Raw genomic sequence first — 18449 nt, forward strand, 5'->3', positions numbered from 1 at the left:
AAAAAAAAAAAAAAAAAAAAAAAAAAAAGCAGCAGCAGATGAATATTCTTGCACTATCTGCATGCTCAGTGATGCTGTGAGAAGGCATTGTCCACGTCGGGCAGGCAAGGAGACATAGAATTTGTCCAAAGTCACATTCAAGTAGCAAAGCTGGGGTGGGAGCCTGGTCGGTCTGACTCCAGAACCTTTGCTCCTTCCCTAGGCCCACGCAGCCTTAGCTGCCACCTGCCTGTTAGGCCTGGAAGCATGCAGGTGACTGGCTTTATGGACCTGGCCCCAAAGCAACCTCTCTAGGAGCCCGTGGTACTGCTGTCAAATGCCACCTGCATATGGAAACTGTCTTCTACTGCTCATCACCTACAATTAAATTTGCTTCTTTCCTTTCAAGCTAGTGGTGGTTCTCAGGTGTGGGGCAAAACATGCGTGCTCTTCTGAATAGTTTGGGTGAACCAATCTACAGCCATTAGATAAGTTAGCCATTAGGTCATATTTTCCAACCCTATCTCAAAACACAATTAAAATTTGTTTTAATGCTCAAATAAATATATATCCTGTGGACTTTGAAAGAATCAGGTAAGAGAATTGGGAAATGTGGGGGTTGATTGAGAGATCACAGAACTTGGGAACCCTAGAAAGGTGTCTGTGTGTGCTTGGTGCACCGGCAGGCCAGGCCTTCCTCTGCCCAAGCATTTGTGGGGGCGCCTAAGTATTTCCATGGAAGGAATCATCTCAGCCCTGAAGCTAGAAGGCTTTGATGATGGCTGCCACCTTCAGGATGAGGACTGCTGAAGAAAGACCTCTGTCCTCCCTGGTATCCAGAGAACTCACCTGCCATCCCAGGTCCTGGAAGCTCACATAAAGCTCGTGCTTCCTGCAGGCTGTTTTTAACTCGCTGATGTTGGAGTCTGTGGGAAGACAGTAAATAGGCACATATTAGCTTATTCATTTCTTCATTTAAGAACTTACATGAGTGGCCGGCCTGGTGGCGCACTGCACTAGTGCGCCGCTTGGGAAGTGCGGCGGCGCTCCCGCCGAGGGTTCGGATCCCACATACAGACCGGTTCCCGCTCACTGGCTGAGCGAGGCGCGGGAGCAACACCGAGGGGCTCGCTGCTGTTGGAGTCTGTGGGAAGACAGTAAATAGGCACATATTAGCTTATTCATTTCTTCATTTAAGAACTTACATGAGAGTTTGACACATGCCGGGCACTGTACTAGGTTTGAAATAGCAGAAAAAAAAAAAAAAAGAACTTACATGAGAGTTTGACACATGCCGGGCACTGTACTAGGTTTGAAATAGCAGAAAACGAGGCCCCTGTTAGACACAAATATGGTTACCCAACAGCTCCGTCAGGTTCCTGATTGTTTGAATGTGTTACACTGTTGTATCCATTCCGGGGTCAGTTCTGGGCACAACATTGACTTGAATGGCTGCCTTCAAGCAACAGTTGTGTGTTGTGAGCCCTGCTGAGCGTAAGGCCTAGGGAGAGCTGTGCCAAGATGCCCATGATTTGGAAGACATCGTATCCACATTAATGGATAACCGTACCAGGCAGGACTTGCTGTTTTGCAAACAGGGACCATCCTGAAGCTGCACAGGGGCTTTGACAGTAGCTGCTGGGCCAGGAGGGTGTCCTGAAGAACGTGCAGTGGCATGGGGCCTAAGCGGGAGGCCCAGGAATGGGGGGAGGGAGACTCCGCGTGGGGCCAGCCTTCACGTTATACTCTGGCCTCACTGCCAGGCTCAAGCCCTTCTGCACTGAAGCACTGATTCCAAAGCCAGTGGTTCCCTGTGGGAATCATAGAAGCATATGAACCTGCCTCATGCGATTCAGGAGCCACTAGCCTGGCTTTACCTGCTCACCAGTAGGAGGCCTGGGGGCACCCAATTCCTTTAGGCCCATCAGAACAGCTCTTATGTGACAGGCCTTCTGACCAGCACCCCGGAAAGTAGGAAACTAAGTCAGACTCAGTTCCCCTCCTCCAGGAACCGAGAAGCTGGAAAGGGTGGTGTGCCACACGTACACAAGTAACTCAGACACGAATCAGAGCATGAATGCTGTGGGCAGGGGCCACAAGTAATACCATGGTGGGGTCAGAGCAGGGGCAGTTCTGTGGGAATGGATTCAAGGATTGTGTGAAGAGGGGTCAGGCAGGATAAAGTCCGAGAAAGGAATGGCCTCGAACGCCAGCCACAATGACTTGGACTTTCTACTAGAGACACGAAGTGAGCCTTTGGTTTTTGAGCCAGGAAGTGTCTCATGTAGAGCTGTGGTTCTGAAGGGTTGGTCCTGGTAGTGGTGTTCGAGAGTCCCAGAGACGTGAAGGGTAAGACAACTTCAGAGCAAGGCTCTTCATCCCACCTGGATGGCGAGGGACACAGAGCCTAGGTCATTTGCGTGTTACCTCTGCCCTTTTCAACTACATGAGCTGAAAGTCGCCTGACTGCTGAAAGCCTGTTTGAACTAGATTTTCACACTTGCACTCCTGGCCCTGAATCAGGAGAGAGCATGCAGATTTTCGTAAGGAAAAGAGAAACAGCACCAACTCGGGCCAGTCACCTACGCCGGGAGGACAGACAGGCCCACTTTCTGAGGTGGTTCCTAATGCTAAATTTATTCATTCTTCCCACCTGCCTACTTCCCGCACAGCACCACCCTCGCGGCAGCCCTGGAGAAGCAAATGAGACCACACAGGGGAAAACGCTCGCCACACTGGCACCGGGCGCGCTCTCAGGAAAAACCAGCACCACAGCAAGACAAAACCTGCTGCTGAAAACAACCCCTCCAAAGGAATCAGCCACACAAAAAACAAACTCAAGAGGTCCCGCACAGCACCACCCTCGCGGCAGCCCTGGAGAAGCAAATGAGACCACACAGGGGAAAACGCTCGCCACACTGGCACCGGGCACGCTCTCAGGAAAAACCAGCACCACAGCAAGACAGAACCTGCTGCTGAAAACAACCCCTCCAAAGGAATCAGCCACACAAAAAACAAACTCAAGAGGAGGCACCGGACCCTGGGAACCTCAAGTAAGAGTAGCCCCTGAACAAGGCTATACAGGAAGAATATCTAAAATAATGAAGGAGAAAAAAGGACTAGAAACTCCAAAGCAAGAACGTTATACAGAACGAACATGAAAAAAGAACAGGTAGATGTGAAAAAGAACAAAACAGAACTTTATAAAAGCATAATCATTGGAAATAAAAATGAAATGCATAAGTTAAATACAGCTTAGACATAACTGAAGAGAGAATTAAAGAATTGGACAATATATCTGGAGATACTTCTTCAAATATAACGCAGAGTCAAATGGCCAGAACATATGACTATCTCTCTATGAAAAGATATGGAAGACAGAATAAAAAGTCCAACATTCTTCTAACAGGAATTTCTGAGGACAGTAATAGGGAAGAAGTAACATTCGAAGATATAATGGCTGGGAATTTACTGAAGAAAGGCAAATATTTTCAAATTGAAAAGGAACAATAAGTCCTGAGCAGAATAAATAATTTCCTGTCTAGCCACATCTGGTGAAACTGTAGTATTACCAAACACACGGAGAAATTCTTCAAAGCAACCCAGACATAAAAAGAAAACTACCTATAAAGGAACACAAAGAAGATTGATAGCAAACTTCTTAACAAAAATACACATTAAATAAATTAAACAATATCGTAGAAATGAAGCCATCCACCTAGAACTCCACACCCAGTAGTAGCCCAGCTTTCAGGAATGCTTCTTATTTGGGAGAATTCCTAGATAGATAGGAATCCAGGCCCCATTTCCAGTGACAGACAGTTTTCCTCTTTGTCCCCTGGCTGCTGGAGTATCAGCTCATGACTTCATCAAAGCCAATCAAGTGCCCCCACCCTGTGACATATGACTGGAGGGAGCAACTCAGAGGTGAAGAGTGGGTGCTATGGCAGCCAGTGTCCAGGGCTGTAGCCCAAGTGCACGTTGTACCCCCAACCAGATCTGAGCTGGGCCTTGATTCCCTGAGTTGGTTTCTCCAGTCTTTTTGTTGATTGGGTGAGTTCCCTAATACCCTTAAATTGAGTCTGCTTCTACTGCATGCTACAAGAGCCCTGTGATGGCTAATTTTTTGTGTCAACTTGACTGGGCTAAGGAATGGCCAGATATCTGGTAAAACATTATTTCTGGGTGTGTCTGTGAGGTGTTTTGAAAGAAATTAGCATTTGAATCAGTGAACTGAGTAAAGATGATCACCCTCCCCAATATGGGTGGGCCTCAACTAATCTGTCCAGGAGGCCCAAACAGAATGAAAAGGGAGAGGAAGGCCAAACTCTCTGCCTTCTTGGGCTGGGACATCAGAACTCCTGGTTCTCAGGCCTTTGGACTCAAGCTGAATTATATCACCGGGTTTCCTGGGTCTCTAGCTTGCAGATGGCAGGTGGTGGGAATTCTTGGCTTTCATAATTGCTTAAGCCAATTCCCATAATAAATCTCCTCCTTCCTATCTGTCCATCCATCCGTCTTCTCTTGATTCTCTTTCTCTGGATAACCCAAATACAAGCCCTGACTAGGTAAATTATTAGTCAATAGTTAGGGGATAGGAAGAGCGGGGTGGGAGTGGGCTCACCATCTCATGCAGGCTTGATAAGCTTGTCTCTGTTAAGGTATCTTCTAAGCAAAGACCTGAAGGAGTCTGGCATGGGAGTGTGGCATGAGGCTATCTGGGGAAGAATATTTGCAGCACAGTGGGAATAACACTGTGAAGGCAGTCAGGTGTGGCCAGGTGCCCGAGTCCTGCCCACAAGCATGAGAACAAGGGGGTGTGCCATGGCCAGGCCCAGCCCTCCTAAGTGCCCCTCCAGCCCTCCGTGCTCTTTCCTCTCCTGCCAGCTGGCACAGGGGTCAATCTCCTGTAGACTCCCAAGCCCTGGCCCCTTGTACTCTTGAAGGTGTCCTGGATTAGATGATAAATTATATGACCCCTTTACTTACAGTCTCAGCCTAGAACTCTCCCTGCCCAACTTCATTCTGCTTGTGTCCCCCAAAGGAAGCCTCTTCCAAAATACCCTCTCTGTTCTAGGGACCCAAATCCCCCTGAACGCAAGCTTGGAATCATCTGTCATGTAAAAAGCAGAGATTTCTACAAGCAACTTTCCTTTCCAGGTCAGGCAGACATGGGCAATGTGAAATAATAAAGAATATATCTGTGTTTTGTCTCTGGCATGGACCTTCAAAAACGCTTGGAATTTCCTGAGGGATAGGAGTGTCTGTGTTATGCTTACAAGGCCCCAAGATAGCTCGTGGTGGCCCCTCGATAGCTTCAGGACGGGGACTGGGCACCAGGAAATCCAAGTACATGATTAGAAGGTTGGAACTTAGGGTTAGCCTGATCTCTGGGGAGGATATGGGAACTGGAGATTTAATTCAATCACATGGCCAATGATTTAATCAGTTGTGTGTAGCTATGAAAGCCCACATAAAAACTGTGGACACCAAGGCTCAGTGGAGTTTCTAGGCTGGTGAACATACTGGTGTCCAGAGAAGGTGTGGAAGCTCTGAGGTCCCACCCCGTCCCCCAGACCTTGCCCTGTGCATCTCTTCACTTGTCAGGTCCTGAGTTGTATCCTTCATAATCAAACTATATTCCAAAGTACAGCACTTTCCTGAGTTCTATGAGTTTTTCTAGTAAATTTTCAAACATGAAGTGGGGTCATGGGAACACTGAATTTGTAGGCAAGTCAGATGGAGGAGGCACAGGTGGCCTGGGGACCTCACCTGTGGCCAGTGCCTGAAATGAGAGCAGTCTTGTTGGGGACCTTGCTGGGTCTACGCTGACTCCGGATGGCTAGTGTCAAGATTAAGTTGAACTGAGGGACACCCAGTCAGTGTTGGAGAACGGCTGTCAGAACATGGACAGGGACAACCTCTTCCTGTCTGCATTTTCAATTTCTTTTTCTGCCAGATGGAACCAAGACAACACAGTTGAAGGACTTTGCTTCTAACTCCACCAACACTTCTAGCAGTCTGTGAACCTGCTGTTGATTGGACTTTCTTTTCTTTTTCCTATTTGTCTTTTTTCGTGACTGGTAATGGGATCGCAACCCTCGGTGCCACGCCTGTACCGCGACCGGCAACGGGATCGCAACCCTCGGTGTCACGCCCGCACCACGCTCAACCAGTGAGCAGACCGGTCTCTATATGGGATCCGAACCCTCAGCGGGAGCGCTGCCACACTCCCAAGCACCGCATTCTACCGAGTGTGCCACCAGGCCAGCCCTTGATTGGACTTTCAATGCTCAAAGAGAACTGTCTCTGTAAGAACACCTGTTTCTCTGAGAACTAGACACTGGCATTTTTGTTGTTAAGTAAGGACCACAGCCAGGGAGAAGAAAGGAAGGAATTCAATTCCCCCGTTTTTCTTCTATAGATACTCTCAGGCCATGCTTATGTTTTCTCATTAATTCCATGTTAAGTGTTGGCAAAGCATGTATAAATATCGGCGAAGGCCAACACTCCTCAGTGTATTTGTGTCTGCTGCTCAGAGGTTCTGCGTGGATTTACACTGGCATGTGTTTTTACAGTTTTGTTTTTTAAGTAATTGGCATATTGCAGAAAAGCCTTCCCCCAGCCCCACCCTTGATGTTTGTTTAGATGAACAGTCTGAAGAGGGCCAATAAAAATGTTATGCAGTGGAACTTTAATAGAAACATACCTACTTCAGCAGGATAAAAGGAGATGATACAGCTTTGTCCAGATGGGTTCGCTGGTGCAGATCTGCATGGCTAGAGGTGGCCCTGCCCCCCTCCTTGGACCCGGAGGGAAGCAACAGCCTACCCTGCCCTGCACCCCATCCCATGTTGCACCAAGGTGAGCCCAGCAGCAGCAGCAGATCCTCATGGCTAGAGGCAGCCCTGCCCCCGTCCTTGGTCCTGGAGGGGAGCACCAGCCTGCCCGTGCCCCAACCCATGCCAAGGTGTGCCCAGCAGCAACATCAGATCTGCGCAGCTAGAGGCGGCCCCACCCCCTCCTTGGACCCAGAGGGGAGCACCAGCCCATGGGGTCTGACCCGCTGAGGTGTGCCCAGCAGAACCATGCAGGACTAGGGGCTCATTCTACAACCACAGGACCCAAGGTGATTTAACATCACCACCACACCTACTGTCAAGCAAAGACAATTTACCACCACAGTAGCCACCAGGGCAACTCCACAGCCAACCTCAGTTTAAAAGAAGAAGCAAACCCTCTACCAAACAACCGTCAATAAAAAATATATTAGAAATACAAACAAACAAGAAGAAATGACATCACCAAAAGAATACAATAGCGCTCCAAAGTTAGACTCCATGGAACAGGGAATCCTTGAAATGTCTGAAAAAGAATTTTGAGCAATGATCTTAAGAAAACTTGAAGAAATAAAGGAAGACTCAACTAGAGAACACAATGAAACAAGAAAAAATATCCAGAATATGAAGGGGGAAATCTACGAAGAGATTAATACCTTAAAACAGAGTGTAGCAGAACTTCTAGAAATGAAAGACTCACTCAATGAAATAAAAAACACAACTGAGAGCTTGAGCAGGAGGGTAGAGCAAGCAGAAGAAAGAATTTCAGAGCTTGAAGATGGTCTTTTTGAAATAACTCAGGCAGACCAAAAAAAGGAAAAAATAATTAAAAATAATGAGGAAAATCTAACAGAGAGAGCAGATAACCACAAGCACTCTAACATCCGAATTGCGGGTCTTCCTGAAGGAGAGGAGAAAGGAAAAGGTATTGAAAACCTGCTCAAGGAAATAGTAACAGGTGTAGGGCGAGATACAGACCTTCAGATCCAGGAAGCTCAAAGATCCCCAAACAGATTCAACCCAAAAAGACCCTCCCCAAGACACATTATAGTTAAACTTACAAAGCTCAAAGACAAAGAGAGAATTCTACAAGCAGCAAGAGAAAAGCATCAGGTCACTTATAGGGGAACCCCCATCAAACTAAAAGCAGACTTCTCAAATGAAACATTTCAAGACAGAAGAAAGAGGAATGATATATTCAAAATACTAAAAGAAAAAAATTGCCAGCCAAGAATTCTTTACCCAGTGATGGAGTTTGGATGTGTTGTCCCCTCCAAAACTCATGTGGAAATCTGATCCCCAATGTGGCAGTGTTGGAAACTGATTGAGTCATGGGGGTGGATCCCTCATGAATGGATTAATGCTCTCCCTGAGGGAGCAGGGGTAATGAGTGAGTTCTCACTCTATCAGTTCCTGTGAGAGCTGATTGTTTAAAGGACCCTGGCACCTCCTCTCCCTCTCTCTCCCTCTCTCTTGCTTTCTCTCGCCATGTGATCTGCTTGTACCCGCCAGCTGCTGCCACTTTCCACCATGAGTAGAAGCAGCCTGAGGCCTGTGCCAGATGTAACTGTCCCAGAATTGTAAGCCAAATAAACCTCTCTTCTTTATAAATTACCCAGTCTCAGGTATTCTGTTATAGCAACACAAAATGGACTAAAACACCCAGCAAGGCTCTCCTTCAGAAATGAGGGAGAAAATGTATTTCCCAGACAAACAAAAGTTGTGGGAGTTCATCACCACACAACCAGCCCTGTAAGAAATTCTCAAGGGAGTCATTCATCTGGAATCTGAATAATGGTGACCACTATCACAAATACACAAGAAAGAGCAAAACCACTGTTAAAACAAAAATGCCAGCCTGAAAGAAGCTAACTCATCCCACCTTAAATTCCAAACTAACATTGAAGAAGAGAAATAAAAGGGGAAATAATGATCAAAAGATATTTAAACCATCTAAACAAGAAGCAATTAAATGACAGGAATTAAACAACACTTGTCAATAACTACCCTGAATGTGAATGGATTAAACTCCCCATTCAAAAGACACAGACTGACTGATTGGATTAAAAAGCTATACCCAAGTATATGATGTCTTCAAGAGACCCACCTTACCTGCTGAGACATACATAGACTAAAAGTGAAGCGAAGGAAAAAGACATACCAGGCAAATGGAAACCAAAAACAAGGAGGAGTAGCTATTCTTATATCAGACAAAATAGACTTCAAACCGAAAAACGTAAAAAGAGACAAAGAAGGCCACTATATAATGATAAAAGGATCTATCCAGCTAGAAGACAAAACAATCATAAACATGTATGCACCCAATACTGGAGCACCCAGATATATAAAGCAAACACTCTTAGACCTAAAGAAAGAAATAGGGCCTAATACATTAATAGTGGGTGGCCTGAACAGCCCTCTCTCAGTATGGGACAGATCTTCCAGGCATGAAGCCAACAAAGAGACACAGGATTTAATCTACACCCTAGACCAACTGGACTTGGCAGATATATATAGAACATTTCACCCAACAACTGAAGAATACACTTTCGTCTCATCAGCTCATGGCACATTCTCCAGGATAGACCACATACTAGGTCACAAATCTAGTCTTAGAAAATTTATAAAAATTGAAATCATTCCAACTATTTTTTCAGACCACAATGGACTAAAATTGGAAATAAACAATAAGCAAAACTCTGGAAGCTATACAAATACATGGAAACTAAATAATAGGCTCCTGAATGACCTATGGGTCCAAGAAGAAATTAAAAAGGAAATAAAAAAATTTCTAGAAACTAATGAAAATAAAGATAACATCATACTTTGCATGCAACATACTTTGTAAGTAACAACATACTCCTAGATGTTACAGGGATACTGCAAAAGCAGTACTAAGAGGCAAATTTATTGCAATAAAAGCTTATATCAAAAGAATAGAAAGACTTCAAATAAATGACCTAACACTATGCCTCAAAGAACCTGAAAAACAACAACAATCCAAACCTAATGGTAGGAGACAGAAAGAAATAATTAAGGTCAGAGAAGAACTAAGTGAAATACAGACCCAAAAAACAATAGAAAAGATCAACAAAACAAAAAGTTGGTTTTTTGAGAAGATAAATAAAATAGACAAACCATTAGCTAGGTTAACAAAAAAAAAAAAAAAAAAAAGAGAGAGAAGGCCCAAATAACAAAAATCAGAAATGAAAAGGGAGACATTACAACTGACACCAGAGAAATACAAAGAAACATTAGGGACCATTATAAACAACTGTGTGACAACAAATAAGAAAATCTGGAAGATATGGATAAGTTCCTAGACACATACAAACTACCAAGACTGAACCAAGAAGAGACAGGAAACATGAACAAACCAATAACAAGCAAGGAGATTGAAGAGGTAATTAGCAATCTTCCAACAAAGAAAAATCCACGTCCAGATGGTTTTACAGCTGAATTCTACCAAACCTTTACAGAGGAGTTAACACCAATTCTCCTCAAATTATTCCAAACAATTGAAACAGATGCTATTCTCCAAAACTCATTCTATGAGGCCAACATAACTCTGATACCAAAACCAGATAAAGACACAACAAAAAAAGAAAATTATAGGACAATATCCTTGATGAACCTTGATGCTAAAATCCTCAAGAAAATATTAGCAATCAGAATACAGCAACATATTTTTAAAAACTATACACTATGATCAAGTGGGATTCATCCCAGGGATGCAAGGATGGTTCAACAAATGAAAGTCAATAAATGTGATACATCACATCAACAAACTCAATGACAAAGACTGTATGATTATCTCAATAGATGTTGAAAAAGCATTTGACAGAATTCAACATCCCTTCATGATAAAGACTCTCAACAAATTAGGTATAGAAAAAAAAATATCTCAACACAATGAAAGCCATTTATGACAAGCCCACTGCCAGTATCATTCTGAATGGGGAGAAACTGAAGGCCTTTCCCTTAAGAACAGGACCAAGACAAGGATGCCCACTCTCTCCACTACTATTTAACATAGTACTTGAGGTACTAGCTAGAGCAATCAGGCAAGAGAAAGAAATAAAGGGAATCCAGATTGGAGAAGATGAAATTAAACTCTATTTGTAGAAGACATGATACTATATATATAGAAAAACTTAAAGACTATCAAAAAACTCCTAGAGCTGGTTAATAACTTCAGTAATGTTGCAGGATACAAAATAAATGCCCCCAAATCAGTAGCATTTATAAACTGAAATAATGAACTAACAGAAAGAGAAATAAATAAAGTAAGCCCATTTACAATTGTCATGAAAAAAATAAGATACCTAAGAATCAATTTAACCAGGGAGGTGAAAGACCTCTACAATGAGAACTACAAACCACTTCTGAAATAAATTAAAGAAGATACAGAAAGATGGAAAGATACTCCATGCTCTTGGATTGGAAGAATTAACATTATGGAAATGTCTATACTACCCAAAGCAATCTACAGATTCAATGCAATCCCCATCAAAATACCAATGACATTCTTCACAGAAATGGAAAAAACAATCTTACCCTTCATATGGAACAACAAAAGACCCCAAATAGCCAAAGCAATCCTGAGCAACAAAAATAAAGCCAGAGGCATAACACTATCTGACTTCAAATTATACTACAAAGCTATTGTAACCCAAACAGCATGGTACTGGTATAAAAACAGACATTCAGACCAGTAGAGTAGAATTGAGAACTCAGAAATCACCCCTCAGCCTTATCTGATATTGGACAAAGACAACCAAAATCTACATTGGGGAAAAGACTGACTCTTCAAAAAGTGGTGCTGAAGAATGAAACTAGATATGCATCTCTCATCATACACTAAAATCAACTCAAAATGGATTAAAGACTTAACTATAAGACCTGAAACTAAAAATACTAAGGGAAAATATAGGGGAAACACTTCAGCAATTATTTCTGGACACAGGCTTTATGAACATGAGCCCAAAAATGCAAGCAGCAAAAGAAAAAAATAAACAAATGGGACTATACAAACTGAAAAGCTTCTGCACAGCAAAGGAAACAATCAACAGAGTGAAAGGACAACCTACAGAGTGGGAGAAAATTTTTGCTAACTATGCATCTGACAAGGGTTTAATATCCAGAATATACAAAGAACTCAAGGAATTATACAGTAAAAAAAAACCAAATAGCCCAATTGAAAAATGGGCAAAGGAGCTGAATAGATATTTTTCAAAGGAAGACATACAAATGGCCGACATACATGAAAAAATGCTCAACAACACTAGTCATCAGGGAAATGCAAATTAAAACTACATTGAGATACCACCTCACTCCAGTTAGACTGGCTATAATAAAAAAGATGGTGAATAACAAATGCTGGAGAGGGTGTGGAGAGAAGGGAACACTCCTACACTGTTGGTGGGACTGTAAATTAGTGCAACCACTATGAGAAACAGTATGGAGGTTTCTCAGACAAATACAGATAGATCTTCCATACAATCCAGCAATCCCTCTTCTGGATATATACCCAGAGGAATGGAAATCATCATGTCGAAGGGATACCTGCCCTCCCATGTTCATTGCAGCTCTGTTTACAATAGCCCCGATATGGAACCTGCCTAAATGTCCATCAATGGATGACTGGATAAGGAAACTGTGATACATATACATCATAGAATACTACTCTGCCATAGAAAAGAACGAAATACTCCCATTTGCAACAACATGGATGAACCTGGAGAAACTTATGTTGAGTGAAATAAGCAAAGCACAGAGGGATAAATACCGCATGTGCTCACTCATATGTGGCAGCTAAGACAGGAAGGAAGGAAGGAAAGAAAGACCACAGTGGTGCACTGGTCTTACAGAGGAGGGAGCATTCCTAGGGCTACAAAGTGGAGTGTGGGGGGGAAGGGGGAGGGGGAGGAAGATTGGCAGATAATTGAGTGGGGGACACGGGGTACAAAAGTAATTTCTGGTAGTGGGTATGCCCCCAGTATGAATGTGGCCCTCACATCATTGGCATGAGGGGTGACAATTAGCTTTGTATCTCATGAATATTCATAATAAATAAATTTTTTTAAAAAAACAAAAAGAAACAAATGGGTTCGCTGGTCAAAGGCAGGAAGTTATAGAGCTGGAAAGAGGTAAAAAAAATCAAAAATCAAAAAGTCTGAGAGTAGCACACCAAGACTGAGGACACCACCCCTGTTGACAGCAGTCCTCAGCAGCTGACTTGTGGGCTGTCTGTGCCAGAATCATCAGGGACTTAACCTAAAGTACAGAGTCCTGAGCCCCATCCCAGACCCACGTGTCAGAATCACTGAGAATGGGTCCCCTGCCGTGCAGGCAAGTCTGCTGTCACTAGAATTGGAGAGGCTTCCCTCTAACCTAGAGGCTCACCCACAGGTGATGCCATCCACCACATCCAGACACAAAGTCTGTCTTTGGACACCAGGACTCACTGTGTGTCCTCAGATACTGCTGCAATGAGGGCCCAATCTTGGTCTCAGACATTTCCAAGCAACCCGGCTTTTTCAAAGTTGAACACAGAAAGTGAGATCTGGCCCTCCAATCATCCACACAATTCTTTGGCACAAGAGTGAAAGTGAGACCTGGGATGCTGGCCCAGCCAGAGCAGGCTCAGGGTGCCCCTCTAGGGTAGCTCGGACAAGCAGGGCTCAGCCACAGCTGGGTTTGAGCAAAAAAACTGTTAGGTGATCAAGTGATGAAATCTAACAATCATAAAAGCCCCCAGGATGAATTCCTTCCATAACCAGAAGGTAGTTCCCTAGTCTGCTCTTAAACAGGACAGAGACATTCTACTCACCACAGGTTTCTGAGCTTTGAATCTGTAAGATGGGTTTCAATTGCCTCTAGCTTCATGGCTTACAAACTGCTTCAGTAGAGAAACCTTCAGATACAATTAGTATTAAAAAGCTCAAGTTCTTCCTCTCCTGTCCAAATGAACATTACAGACGTTTAACATGGGTTTTAAGTGGATTTAATCTCCCAGGACAGGGCAGGTGGGGACCATCAGAGAGGAAGATTCAAAAGCTCCTCTGGGAGGACAGGGATGAACTTTAAAGATCCCAGACAGGGTGATGGCCGGTTAGCTTAGTTGGTTAGAGCACGGTGCTGATAACACCAAGGTCCGGGGTTCGATCCCTATACTGGCCAGCTGCCAAATTAAATTAATAAATAAATAGATAAATAGATAAAGTCCATGAGAATAGGAACCATGTCCAATTAAAAATAATAATTAAAAAAAAATCGCAGACTGACCTGCCTGTCTTCCCCTAAAAAAAGCTCCTTTGGGAAGAAACTCCACGCTCTGTAGTGGGACAGGTAAAGCCCCTCTTGGAATGAAGTGTGAGCTGAACAGAGGTGGGCAGAGAGGCCCAGGCTATAATGCCCAAAGTGGTATTTTTGTTTGTTTGTTTTTGTTCTTTGAGAGGGAAAGGTCTTAGTGTTTTATTTATTTTAAACTTAGCTACTACTTTTTTTTTAATCACTGTATTTATCATTACAGAATGTAATCATTTTTTGTGGTCCTTTACCAAATTCCCACCAACCAGTGTTCTTTATTAAGCCTTTATTTTTCCAGTACTTGCTCCCGGGAGGTTTGCCTCCTACTCAGGCCTTCTGAACAATTAAAGCGGCAGCAGGCAGAAGGAGCCCGTCTGTTCCCAAGGGCCGAACCAGTGACCAGCACCTTCCATTCTCCACTGGGGCAAGGGCCGAGACAGGTCCGTGTGTTCCAATCAGTAGTTTATCTTGCAATAAAACATCGGCTCCTTCCATAGCTCTGGCGTCACTCTCCCAAGCCTCGGGTGTGTCTTTGAGTAACTGTCATTCTACCAGGTCACCTTGGGGCCAGGTGTACCCGGGAGGGGTTGGGTGGCCAACTGCAAATGAGGTGTATGGAGGCACATCTTCTCAGAGTCCAGCAACAGGAAGGAGCAGGACATGCGATGGAGCACCTTGCTCTCGTCCTTGAGACACCAGTTAGCTTTCACGTCCCAGAGCTGCTCCTCAGGCAGTGGTGGGGGGCGTCTCGTTCACCACAGGGTGAGCCATCAGGGGTCACACTGCGGCTCCCACAGCACACACCTTTTCACTGAACCCCCTTCATCCTTGTGCCATCTTCCTGCCCCTCCCAGGCCCCCTCCGCTCCCCCCAGTGCCTTTTCTCCTCTGCCCGTCGCGTGCATACGTTCCACACAGGCTGTGCTGAACTCCTGCGGTCTGCTCAGTCCTGGCTGCAAGTTCTCTTCTCAGCTGCTGGGCCTTGGCCAACAGGCAGCTTCCTTGGTGACAGCCGCTGTTCCCCAACTGTAGGTCCTGGTCATCCCTTTAATGAATTAGGGGACATTCCATCTATAGGAAAAAACAAACGGGCCCATCTGACACCCACTCGCCCCAAGGTGAACAAGAGACCACAGGGAGCAGCTGTTATCCAGTGCAGCGAGGACAGAGTGCCCTGACCCCACAGGCAGCAGCTAGCTGGGCTGGCACCTCCTCATAGAGTCCACATCCCCAGGTGGTGGCTGCATGCACTGTATACTGGCTGACTCCAAATGTGGGGTCACATCCCACAGCCCTAGGGAGGACACTGGGTTGATTCCATCTGGTGTTCTTTGCAGCTGGTCCTCCTGAAAAGCCAAATGCAGAGTACAATGGTGGGTGCCACATGACAGTAGAGCTCGGACCCCACTCTTAGTTTATTTCTGAAGCCAAATCACACATGCCATGAAAGCCAGTGACATGCAGGCTTCCCTGGCACTGACAACCATGAGATTCTCAGGGTGATGAGCCCTGGATGGCAAAGAGAGGGCACAGCAACCCTCCTGACTCCCAAGGCAGGCAACACGCAGGGAGGCTGCACTGCCGGGCGCCAGGGCCACAGGCACGCTGCAAACATGACGGGGATCCGGCGCTGCAGCAAGCCCGACAGCTCCCGGGAGGCAGAGGCACCTGAGTCGCAGCAGCCAAAGCCCAGCCCAGGTCCTGCCTGCTGTCCTTTCCAACCTCTGGAGGCAGGGCAGAGAGACGCAAAGGCATGGAGAAGGGAAACGAAGGCAGAGTCGGGGCCACCAGAAGAAAGCAGTTGAGGGGAGGAGAGTGAGCGGGATGGAGGCCACCTCCCTGGCCAGCGCTTCTGCAGAGAGCTACTCGGCCACTGGGGCCCAGCCAGCTCAGCCCCACCGACCCTGCTCAGCAGGTCACACACAGCAGGAAGATGCCAGCACACAGGAGCTCAGGCAAAGTGGCCTGCTCCACACCGTAGCTCCCAGCTTTTCTAAGCTTGTTTCTTGGAGCAATTCACTACTTTTATTTCCCTTCTCTCCTAGAATGACAAGGACAAGGACAAAATAGTTCAAATGGCAGTTCAAATGGCACCTCTTTCTTCACTGGCCTGGCTGCTCTTTCTATATCTCCAGGTCTTATCACCCATCTTATCCAGAATGAGTTTCTGGCTCCCACGCACCCTTCAGGAACACACACGAGGCACCAGCCCCTGGGGTAATGACACACCGGGAGGCCAGAGGACCATGCCACGTTTTGCTTTCTGGTGCCAATGATCTCATCACAGGTTGTGGGGACAGCTTGATTTTTCGACTCTAGAGTTTGGTTATAACCTGGCTGGTTAGCACAAGAAGCAAAAACAAAGTCCTGTTCTTCTGTTGCTCCAGGATTTCAAGATCTCATAAGGCCCCATTTAATCAGGGGGGGACTTTGGTTTCTTCCCTACCTTCGTCTTGATTACAAAAGAATATGGAATTAATTGTCTTAGAAAGAAACAAAGACCTCCTTTAAGGACTGAGCTCTAAGCACCTTCTATTCTCTGTCACTTCCTAGGCTGGGTCTCTGGCCCCCAGCACCCTTCCTGGGGCTGGAGATAGTTGGTGAATTGTTCAGACACCTTGCAGCACACCCTCTTGCCTCTTCACTGTGCCTTTCAGCATTGCTGGCCACATGCACATTCACCGGGGGTGAACCGGGGGATGAGGGAGAAGGGAACTTTCCAGGCTGTTTCACTCCTTGATAACCATAATTATCCTAAAGAGGCTTAATGGTGAATGAGCACTGAGCATGATAAAAGTGGAGTCTGAAATGATGCTAACTTTTAAATCACTCACACCATGCCTATCCTCCACATCTGTGGAGAATAAAGATTTGATTTCATTTAGGAAGCCCTGAACAAGCCTCTACTTCCTAACCAAGACATCTGGAAGCCAAGCCTCAGGCCCTAAAATTTAAATTTAAGATCAAAATGACAAAGTAAAATTCCCAACTCCTTTGAAGAACTATAAAGTGCTATTTCACAGTCCTGAGTCACGTCTATTCTTCCCAAGATGAATGTCCATGTTGGGTTGACCCACTCAGCTTTGACACCCCCAACCCCTGGAAGCCAATGATGAAGCCGTGGGGACACTGTAAGAATGAGATCCCCAATCGGTGAAATAGAGTTCCTCAAAATCTACAGCAAAAGATGTCATAGTTATAATAAAGTACTCAAACAGCTGTCCTGCAGGAGATGAAGTCTCATTGTCTTTCTCATGCTGGAAGCACACCGCATGGCCCCAGTTGGGAGTTTAAGGAATAGAAGGCAGGAACTATCAACAAGATCAATAGGACACCATAAAGTACCAGAGTCACGTTTCCCCCCAGGTCCTTAAACATTCATATTTGGGTGGGTGGGAAAGAGAGGGAAGGAGAAATCACTCTAAGAAATGCTAACAGGTGGTCCTGGAGTCATGGCAGCCTCACAGACAGGGCCTCGGAGGCTGCTCGTTCATAGACAGTTGGCAGGACTGGGTAGTGACAACATAAACATCAGGAATGAAGAGACTATTCCAACTTGACATGAACTGGCAAAAGTGGCAGATGATGTTTCCAAATCATTTCTCAGTCACGTAGGCAGCAGCCAGCTGGTGACATGCAGAAAACCTCAGACTCACCAGCTAACTTGAAATAGCATCAATGATTCCCCCCCCAAAGATGTCTTAGAAAGATTCTGGAAAATTAGCTAGATCAGGACCCAGAATCGCCAAATGGAATCATCCTTCAAGGCCATTTGTTCTTGGACCTAGCAAATGGATTGACCAAGTGCTGGAGTAGTCCCCCAGAAGACACAGTCATGAATCTCAAGAGAGATGCCATAAAAGGGCGTGAATGGCAGCAAGCAGAAAGAGACTGCCAAATTAGAGCCAAAGAGCCAAGGGGAGGGTGCCCCGAGAGCAGCAGGCTGGTAAAAGATAGAGGCGGAAAAGGAATGGCCAGATGCATGCAATCCCCAGTGGGCTGCACAGTGTGGTGCGGGCCAGTACTAGTAAAACATGTGTAAAAATGATAAACAATACTATCCAGAGGCTATCCAAGCCCACTGGAGATGTGCAACCCGGCCAACATCCATCATTCATTTGGAGCAGACAGCTGCAGAGAAGCGAGGGCAAGTGAAAAACCATCTAGGCAGACTTTGATCCAAACCCACTGTCCAGTGCACATGTTTGCAAGGTCCAGCTCGAACGCCAAGTACAAATGTCAGAGTAGATTCTGGTGGGCGGTGGGGCTCTTGGCCTGTCTCTCGCTTGTTGTGGCCTAATCCTGCCTTCTCAGGCACACT

General features: G+C 45.4%; 1 protein-coding gene across 1 annotated transcript in view; it reads right to left on the reverse strand.

Moving 5' to 3' along the window:
• Positions 1-18449, reverse strand: part of BMP6 (bone morphogenetic protein 6) — a 48158-nt gene that overhangs the window by 1170 nt on the left and 28539 nt on the right. Inside the window, exon 6 of the mRNA XM_008590331.1 lies at positions 829-905. Coding sequence (XP_008588553.1) covers positions 829-905 — 77 coding nt within the window. The remainder of the gene's footprint in view (positions 1-828; positions 906-18449) is intronic.

The sequence above is a fragment of the Galeopterus variegatus genome, unplaced genomic scaffold, assembly GCF_000696425.1.
Source record: "Galeopterus variegatus unplaced genomic scaffold, G_variegatus-3.0.2 Scaffold6000, whole genome shotgun sequence".
NCBI lineage: Eukaryota > Metazoa > Chordata > Mammalia > Dermoptera > Cynocephalidae > Galeopterus > Galeopterus variegatus.